The following is a 9936-nucleotide window of genomic DNA, read 5'->3' as shown; positions in this document are numbered from 1 at the left end:
TACTAATTTTGACTTGGATTAGGTAAGGCTTCATGCTGTGGTCCCATTGTGTCTTCCAGCTAATACCTCCCGCCTAGAGGGAATCTGCAGGCATCTGTATGCAAAACTATTTCAGTGTGTTCAAGCTTCTATTAGTCAAAACCAGTAGCACGTAGAGGGATTCTGACAACAGGGGAAGGAACTTCAGAGAACAGGTTTTGTTGTTTTGTTCAGGAACAGGTTTCAATTTACTTTGGGTATGCTTTATTTAGGCGTTTTAGGCGAATTTGACAGGATTGTTAAGAGGTTCTAAAGGAATAGGCCATTTAGGATTATCATGGATTGCAACTATTGTATGATCTTCTATTGTCCATGGGGATTCACATAAATGATTATGCTCGGCAATGTGATAACTATGATATGATGTTGGAGGAATGCAAGGCTTTAAAAAGTCAGAACTAAGTTTTGACTGGCGAAAGTATGCCTAACTAAGAGAGAAATTAGAGATTAAATGGCAAACCGAGTGATTTGTTAATTACTGCAATGCTATTGTATGTCTCCTCTAATGCAACACTTTGTTCTTTGTTTTCCAAAATAAAGTATTGGGCTCATTATAACAACACTTGAAAGATTCCTTAAGTATCTGTTCTCAACAGGGAGTGGTGGAAGAGAGAGAGAGAGAGAGAGAGAGAGAGAGAGAGAGAGAGAGAGAGAGAGAGAGAGAGAGAGAGAGAGAGAGAGAGAGAGAGAGAGAGAGAGAGAGAGAGAGAGAGAGAGAGAGAGAGAGAGAGAGAGAGAGAGAGAGAGAGAGAGAGAGAGAGAGAGAGAGAGAGAGAGAGAGAGAGAGAGAGAGAGAGAGAGAGAGAGAGAGAGAGAGAGAGAAGAGAGAGAGAGAGAGAGAGAGAGAGAGAGAGAAGGAGAAGAATGCACTTTCTTTCTACCCCCAATGATCTAATTGAGGAGAGGCTTTTGTTACATAAACAAGAAGTAGCTCTCAAGTTGAAAATTAAATATGCTGAAGAGAAGGCAATGTGCTTGTCGAGAGGAAACCATATTCCAGGGGGGACCACTCGTGGCACAGGTCGGATAGTGAGAGGGAGTTATTGGCATTGAGAGCCAGCTTCATTCCACAGGAGAGTCCCCCCTGCTCTCCCTCCCTCTTCATAACAATGAACAGAACAGCCTCTCAGCTCTATTTCTGTATGCCTGCATGGTAACACTCTGCTGTACTACATAGTTTTGATCTGGATAGCTTTCTATATTCACGGGCAAGCATAAGGCCTTTGAGGAGAGCTGATTGGACTAATGGGTGTCAGCTGACCAGTCTGAAAGATCCCTAGGAACAACCCAAATGTCTTAACCTAAATCTTCAGAGATTAACTTCGAAACCAGAGTCCACCATGTTAATGCATCTGTGGATTCATGGGGATCGGCAAAATACAATTTGAGAAGAATTACAGTCCCTGTGCCCGACATCCAGAGAGAGAGGACTTATCGACAACGTCCACAAGCCACATCCAGCTCTCAGCGGCTATCAACCAATCAAAACTCTGTGGGCTCTGCATGTATCGAACGTGTAATACTGCCACTTAACTCCAAACGCCTCTGCAGATGTGACCTGTCTTCGAAAGGCTCGTACCGTACAGCGAAGGGGAGAATCGGAGGAGAGGACGGACGAATCGATCCAAAAAGCCATCTACACCCGAGGGGTCCCCTCAATTTCCCCCCACAAACCACTCCACCTCCTGGGGTGAGAAGGAGACAATGGCGGGCCATCAATACCTGCAATTGGAAGAAGGCGGGACGGGAGACAAGCGCGCCCGCCGAACAAGTGGGTCACCTCTCCTCCAGTAAATATTTTTGCATCAATTCAGTCCAGTGGGAGACAGAGAGGAGAATGGGGAAGGAGGCCGCCATTAGAGCCCCTCTGGAAGAAAAGAGCGCCGCGGAGGTGGGGGAAAGGGGGATGGATATCTGAGGCCAGGTACAGGCACACACGCCAGGGGATGGAGGTGTTTTCAATTACCGGCCAATTCAGAGCAATTTCCTCCCCTTTCCGACCACACCCCCCTGGGGTGAGGGTGATGGGAGTCTTACAAAAAGAGGCGGGCAGTTCAGCGCCGGTTGGTTGGGAGAGCGGGGGGGGGGGGCGGGCGGGATTTCGCTCGGTTCGTCTTTCAACTTATCTGTGTCACCTTGTCTGAGGCTGGGCTTTTTGAAAGTCCCCAAAACTTCAAAGTGTTGTTCTGCGTAGACAATGATAAGAAACTTCCTTAGCAACAAGATAGACGTGTGCATCTGACAGATAACGGCCAGTATGTTCGACAGATATGATTCATAGCATTGTTCCATGTGATGGAACAAAAAAAAACGTTTCCGTGCGTGTTATTTTCCTTTCCACAAGCACAATGTGCACTGTGACACAAAGACTTCACAAGGAATCTACAACGTGAATCCTCCAAAAGACACACTGATCCTTTCCACCACGGCTAAACACCACACCGCCTCCCCTGTCCTTCACGTTCCCTTTGTTCTTCCGATGTCAAAGGGTTCTTTTCTTCTGGTGACTTGAGGTGATCCGCAGGAATACTGGCATGTTTCGTTCTTTTTCTCAGTATTGCCGCAGCACAAATGTCCGGGCCTGCAGATGTTCTCGCACTGGAAACAAAGGCGAAAGCCCTCCATTATTTCAGGCTCTGTTCCAGTCGAAGCCTGCCAGAGAAATCCATGCTGAGGCCACAGGAGATGCAGCGCACCACGCACAACTACTCTACAATTTAACACAAGCCTGAAAGAACCCCCCATCAGGGGGAGGGGGGGGGGGTACAAGTAAGTGGATAGAAAGGAGTGTCGAGCACAATGAAATACAATAAATACAATGTGTTCTCCCCTCATCCTTATCACAGTGTCCTTCTCCTGAGTGTGTTTTCATTCAGCCGTATGTTGGAGGAGAGATGTGTACCTATTGTTCAGCTGTTGTGGAATCATAACGCCGCATGCGTTGAGCACGCGCCGACGATACGGCACCCTCGACAACCCTCAGAACGTTACCTGAACCACTACTTAGCAGACAAAAGTAACGCCATCGCCCTTTCAGTTGAGAAAACAGGGCAGCGTTTACGCGAAGCACGAGCCCCCCAAAATAAGTTCCGGTCGAAGCCGACTACAACTTCAAATGCCCTCCCCAGACAGGAAGTGACTCCCCTGCAGATGTTGCAACATGAACATATGACAGGCCTGATAGCAGGCCCCAGCGATTACGTCACTTCCCCCTACTCCCTGACTCGATCAAGTGATAACGCATGTACGGCGAGGCGGGAGGGAGGATGGGGGGGGGGGGTGGGTGTGAACGAGACCCTTTATGGCTGCTTCGCCTTATCTCCCTCTGCATACATATACACAACGTATGCGCCAGATGGTCTGAAGCGCAGCGCCACTCGCGCTGCCACTTAAGCACGTCTTTGTGCTCGCGTATAAATCAATGCATTAACTACGAGAATAAATGTCGCGAGGACTGTGTTTGATTGATCCCCGAGTGATGCATAAAATCATAAAGCGAGAGAGATAGTTAACACCCGCAGGACAACGTAGGCCTGCTCAGGCGTGAGTGCCATTAAATCTGTCACGACGAGTGCTCTTTACTCTGCTCTCTGAAGCTTTTCCATCAACAAACAGTAAACCACAGACAGTAGCAAATACATTCAAATACATCACAAATGACTGAGCATATTGTTCTATACTTTTTTTCTGGTCCTCACTATGGTTTGAAAGTTATTAAGTGTATACTTCTCCTACACACAGTTATCAATGATTCAATTACTACGAAAACAGAGCCATTCATATTGATCATACTACATACACTACTTATTCCGAGGCTCAAAAGAATAATGGTGTTCGATATTTGTCTTGAGTAAGACACCGCTGCGCCCTAGTGGATGAATGAAGGAATGGCAGCTCCGTGTTGAAGGCCAAGGACTTGAGGAAAGCACTGTCGCTGGAGAGGCAGACAATAGAGGAAACATGAGCCTCCCACAGCTTCTTCCTCTGCACCACAATCCATTGGAACCCTGGACACAACTGGGACTATCATGTCACATTCTGTGGTGTGTATGTGTGTGCGTGTGTGTGTGTGTGCGCGTGTGCGCGTGCGTGTGTGTGTGTGTGTGTGTAGGCAGGAGTGACTGAAGCGATGATCTCCATCGTGAAACACAATATGGCATGCGTGCCTGTGTGTACGGGTGTGATACTACACGACAGCCTGACGAGTCGAATCCTTCACTGAAACGCAGTCAACAGTACTGTTTTCAGGATCATGCTAAGGTCTGTGACAGAGTTGTAAAAGCCGTCCAGTATCACAACAGATCAACGCCTGCTACAACAGAGAACTGAGGTGTTGACGGGAACATCTTAGATGTTAAGGGAGTCAGGTGGCTGAGCGGTTAGGGAATCGGGCTAGTAATCAGAAGGTTGCTGGTTCGATTCCCTGGTGCAAAATGACGTTGTGTCCTTGGGCAAGGCACTTCACCCTACTTGCCTCGGGGGAATGTCCCTGTACTTACTGTAAGTCGCTCTGGATAAGAGCGTCTGCTAAAATGACTAAATGTAAATGTAATGTAACACTGGCAACACATGCTATACTCTATACTCTCATTTGGCTTGCCTGCCGTCTGGTCTGTTTGGCTTTCACAGACAGTTAACATTGACCTGTCTCTCTTCAGACTCACACATCCAGGGTTCTTTATATAGATGTGCTTGTGCTGGAATGGGGCTGTGTGTCAGGGGGTTGATGATGGGTCGTTTTCCAACAAGGGATCTAATATTAGCCCCGGGGAAAGAACACGACTGGACTCGATGACCTAGTCCAACCGCACAAACTCCTCTGGACCCTGCAGTTACCTGCCAGATAGCTTTCCTTTTTTTGTGCTGGTGTGTGTGTGTGTGTCCAGCTTCCACTTGGTGTTTTGATTAAGAAGGTGAGTTGTAAATGACTTTCTTCACTGATTGCTTTTGGGCTTGCATATATGTCTTTTAGATTATTTGAAGAAGGTTATGTTGGGGAGGTGCAAGATGCAACTGTTAAGTAGCCATATGACCTCATTCTAACACATATGCCATATGACCTCATTCTAACACAAATGGATAGGGATAATCGCTCAGCCTTGGTTTTGAATTCTTTGAAAAACAACCAAAATGTCACAGAAAGCAATTGGATGTTTTGACCACTTTCACTGCTCTGTTCCGTGTCCCACAACAGGGGAACCACAGAACACAGTCAGTAAGAGCTCTCGGGCCCAACCTGTGGATGAGGAGCTGCACTGATGCTAAACACAGCCTGGCGATCACCCACCTGGGAGAGAAAGCAAGATGTGTCAGTCCGAGGAGCCAGAGAGGTCACATGGGGTCACCAGCTCTGACCCTCTGGTGAGAGAGGCCTACCTGATGGCCCACGACTACATCGACTACGTCACCGCGGGGTCGGGCGGCCGCGTGGCTCCGCCCCCCACCGCCTGCGCCGCGGCCCTGCGTCACGCCGGCGACGAGCTCCTCGTCCGCTTCCCCATCTTCTTCAGGCGCTGGCCGCGCGTCTTCCAGGACGTGACCGAGGCCTCGGTCTGCCCCATGCTCATGGCCATCCTGGACGAGCACTTTGCCCCCACGACCTCTGGGGGGCACCAGAGAGAGCTGGCCTGGAGCGCAGTGTTGTCGGTCTATGTGCTGGCCGGCCAGATGGCCCTGCACTGCCGTGACATGGGCATGGTGACGGTCCTGCCCCAGCTGAAGGAGAGTGTGGGCAGCTACGTGGAGAGGGTAATCTGCCCGGAGATAAGAGACAGGGGTGGCTGGGTGAGTCATCCCATGTTGGTGCAAGGTTCCCTTAGTTCAAACTGATAACAGATATCACTGCTCCGTTTACAAGCCTGGAATCGATGACCATATCATTTGTTTATCTTATGATCTGCATTTTCATGAAGTATTTCTGCTCTTGACAGACCGGCTTTGTAAGTCGCTTCGGGCGAAAGCAGAACTTGGAGGGTCAGGTGAAGAAAGTGTGTTGTTGGACACTACTCCTGTTGGCCACAAGTATCCTCGCCTACTTCCTGTGGAAAAGAAGAATGTCTTAAACAACAGCCCCACCTAGTGATCAGCATGAGTCGTGTTAAAAAACATATGCAGTAGATGTAGTTCTTTCTAGAAGGATCAAGAGATTGTTTTCCGCACATGTGGTTGTCATGAATTTGTTGTAATAAAGTTTACATTATATTGTCCATGCAGGATGCACAACTGTTCATTCCTCACAAATATTATTTCTCTAATGCATCTTGTGAAATGTTACATAGACAGGTTATGAAGCCACGGCCAGCAAGGTTTCAAACTTGACTTACTAGCAGACCAATGTTATCTAAACAGTATATAGTGCAAACATCAGCATTCATGACATTTACGGAGGTGAAAGAGAAGGCGTGTGTGTACGTTCCTCATTTGATTACGCAAATGACCTCATCCCACTAGATGTGGACTTTACATTTAGTCATGTGGTTTCAACATCCTGCAAACTCATCCATCAAAGAACATTCCAAAGAGAAACCATACCAACTTAAGACACTGGTATAGTTACTTTTTGCTTTTAAAATTTGCTAACTCGGTTTTATATCAGACAAGGAATCTCTGGTGTGTGATCAAAACCCATTTTGAATGCCAAGAGCTCAGCTCACTAATCTGAAACCAGAGGCCTTGCATAAACTGCCAAATCCTTAAGCTATTCCTCAGACCACTAGCACATGACTGTGCTCAAGCATCAAAAGTAGTAAACAAGGTCTTTTCACCTTCACTGCAGCACTGAATACTGTCCCTTAAAAGATTGCCTCCAAACATTTAGAAGTGAATTGAAACTCGTACCATAGGTCTTTTTTAAACAAAAGAATTTTATTGACACGCATCTGTACAGACGAGAAATGACAGCAATAGGTGACAGAACAAAAAGGACAGAAAAATGAAACACTGGAAAGGTCAAATGACAGGTCAGTGTTACGCAGACCAAGAACAGAAGACACATTTAGGCGAGCTCCTCTTCTCCCTCCTCCTCGAACTCGCCCTCCTCCTCCGCGGTGGCGTCTTGGTACTGCTGGTACTCAGACACCAGGTCGTTCATGTTGCTCTCCGCCTCGGTGAACTCCATCTCATCCATGCCCTCGCCCGTGTACCAGTGGAGGAAAGCCTTGCGCCTGAACATGGCGGTGAACTGCTCGGAGATGCGCTTGAACAGCTCCTGGATGGCCGTGCTGTTGCCGATGAAGGTGGCGGCCATCTTGAGGCCGCGGGGAGGGATGTCGCACACGGCCGTCTTCACGTTGTTGGGGATCCATTCCACGAAGTAGCTGCTGTTCTTGTTCTGCACGTTCAGCATCTGCTCGTCCACCTCCTTCATGGACATGCGGCCGCGGAAGATGGCCGCCACGGTGAGGTAGCGCCCGTGGCGGGGGTCGCAGGCCGCCATCATGTTCTTGGCGTCGAACATCTGCTGGGTGAGCTCGGGCACGGTGAGGGAGCGGTACTGCTGGCTCCCCCTGCTGGTGAGGGGCGCGAAGCCGGGCATGAAGAAGTGCAGGCGGGGGAAGGGCACCATGTTGACGGCCAGCTTGCGGAGGTCGGCGTTGAGCTGTCCTGGGAACCTGAGGCAGGTGGTGACCCCGCTCATTGTGGCCGAGACCAGGTGATTGAGGTCGCCGTACGAGGGTGTCGTGAGTTTGAGGGTGCGGAAGCAGATGTCGTAGAGGGCCTCGTTGTCGATGCAGTAGGTCTCGTCTGTGTTCTCTACCAGCTGGTGGACTGACAGGGTGGCGTTGTAGGGCTCGACGACAGTGTCGGATACTTTGGGCGAGGGCACCACGCTGAAGGTGTTCATGATGCGGTCGGGGTACTCTTCGCGGATCTTGCTGATGAGCAGGGTGCCCATGCCCGAGCCGGTGCCCCCGCCCAGGGAGTGGGTGAGCTGGAAGCCCTGGAGACAGTCGCAGCTCTCTGCCTCTTTCCTCACCACGTCCAGGACCGAGTCCACCAGCTCCGCTCCCTCTGTGTAATGGCCCTTGGCCCAGTTGTTTCCTGCCCCGCTCTGACCTGAAGAGACAAGAACGTACATTTGACTCGTTTAGCAGACGCTCTCATCCAAAGCCACGTTCAAATGGTGCACTTAGAAAGTACGGTGTAAATCATTTTTGTCCAGCTTGACAGGCTATATGGGTGGATGGAGGCTCAAACAAACGGTAAAGATGGATAGGGGGAGGGAGAGTCTTACCAAAGACAAAGTTATCTGGTCTAAAGACCTGACCGAAGGGTCCGGATCTCACTGAGTCCATAGTCCCTGGCTCCAAGTCCACAAGCACAGCACGGGGAACGTATTTTCCACCTAAGCAACAAGGGCACAAGAAAAGCCTGAATATGGTTCGCAACTCAGCCCAGCACACAAACCAGACATATGCACTGACTGGATTATTTAATACATGCATTCAACCATAGCACGACAACCATGTGTTTACCTGAGGCTTCATTATAGTACACGTTGATCCTGTCCAGCTGCAGGTCACTGTCTCCATGGTAGGTGCCAGTAGGGTCAATGCCATGCTCATCACTGATCACCTCCCAGAACTGGAAAAGGAAAGGTTTATTCAAAGGACAGTTAATTGCATTGCATGTTTAAATTCATTGTTTCATAAAATAGAGCATTTCATAATTTGAAATCTGTTTTTAATGGATGTGGCCTCCGACTGGGACCAATATTACAATAAATATATATACACTCCGATGCGCGCGCATCGGAGTGTATGCCGCGCGAGCGGCATACACTCCGATTGGCCACAAGCCATCAGCTATAATTTAAAAAATTTGACCACGTCACTTAAATGTAGCACCACCCACTTCCGCCAGAAAACCGGGCGCGGTGCGCGCTCATGAATGGCAAGAGAGTAGGCCTAGATTGTAAATTGCACCCCCAAAACTATGAATAATTTGCAAAAACACTACGAAAATGAGGTCATTGTTTTGTTTCGTTTCAAGACGATCTTAGACTAGCAATTCAATTACAACATTTAACTACATAACTCCGAGTTTTGGCGCATTGCAGTAGGCCGCATAAATGAAGACAATCGTGGTCTTGTAAAAAATTGTCTTAAATCACAAAAAAAAAAAACTTATCGATGTGTTTTTTTTTTTTTTTTTTTTTTTTCACAAATATTAGATAAGCAATTTGTTTATGGTTGGATATAAGATCTACAAGCTACAAGATAACCAAAGACAATGAAACTCCAGAGAAAAAACACAACCAATTAAAATCTTAAAATATACTACACCCTACCAATTTAATATTGCCCAGAGATACACTTTCAAAATAAATAATTGAGCATAATCAATCAAAAATTGCAATTTGGGTGTGGTTTCAGAGACAAAGAAGTGACAGCAAGGCAATATGAACTAGGCCTATGTATTGCAAGATTGTATTTAGATTTCCTTGAAATACGGAACTACAAACCTTTGCTCCGATCTGGTTTCCACACTGTCCAGCTTGGAGATGCACAATTTCCCTCATTTTGTCTTTCGAGGTTGAGCAATTACTGCACTGACAACACACTGAGCAGACTTTCTGAGAATGCGCGAAAGAATGGATTCTCAGAATATATATCGGGAGTTTAGTGCCCGCCCTTTGAGTTATCTGCAGCCATTGGCTAATACATGGAAAAAAACGTTAATAGACGTACTTTTAGGCCAATGGTATTTGTCAAGGAAAAATCCTATTGGCTTTCTCCGTCGGTCATTCAAATTGATCTCAAACGTGTGATTTAGCCATCTAATGTCCTACTTCATGTATGGCGAATAAGACATTGTATTGATTTATAACTTTTCTTCCTACTCATACTTAGGATGTGACTACTTCAAAGACAACGAAATGTTCATCATGCCGTACTG

At 47.6% G+C, this 9936-nt stretch overlaps 2 protein-coding genes across 2 annotated transcripts; one reads left to right on the top strand and one right to left on the bottom strand.

The window, feature by feature from the left end:
* Positions 1 to 5261: 5261 nt before the first annotated feature.
* bcl2l16 (BCL2 like 16) lies at positions 5262 to 6245 on the top strand. The gene is made up of 2 exons (XM_062454460.1): positions 5262 to 5823; positions 5970 to 6245. Exons 1-2 carry the CDS (start codon positions 5344 to 5346, stop codon positions 6099 to 6101), a joined length of 612 nt encoding a protein of 203 aa, XP_062310444.1. The 5' UTR covers positions 5262 to 5343; the 3' UTR covers positions 6102 to 6245.
* A 639-nt stretch (positions 6246 to 6884) lies between these two features.
* On the bottom strand, positions 6885 to 9661 carry tubb2b (tubulin, beta 2b). The gene is made up of 4 exons (XM_062454279.1): positions 9503 to 9661; positions 8514 to 8622; positions 8273 to 8383; positions 6885 to 8094 (listed from the first exon to the last, which is right to left on the bottom strand). The coding sequence occupies exons 1-4, from the start codon at positions 9557 to 9559 to the stop codon at positions 7034 to 7036; spliced, it is 1338 nt and encodes a 445-aa protein (XP_062310263.1). The 5' UTR covers positions 9560 to 9661; the 3' UTR covers positions 6885 to 7033.
* Positions 9662 to 9936: the final 275 nt, after the last annotated feature.

The sequence above is a fragment of the Osmerus eperlanus genome, chromosome 28 (genome assembly GCF_963692335.1).
Source record: "Osmerus eperlanus chromosome 28, fOsmEpe2.1, whole genome shotgun sequence".
NCBI lineage: Eukaryota > Metazoa > Chordata > Actinopteri > Osmeriformes > Osmeridae > Osmerus > Osmerus eperlanus.
Note: the sequence above shows the minus strand (reverse complement) of the source record. Positions and strands in the feature narration are given on the sequence as shown.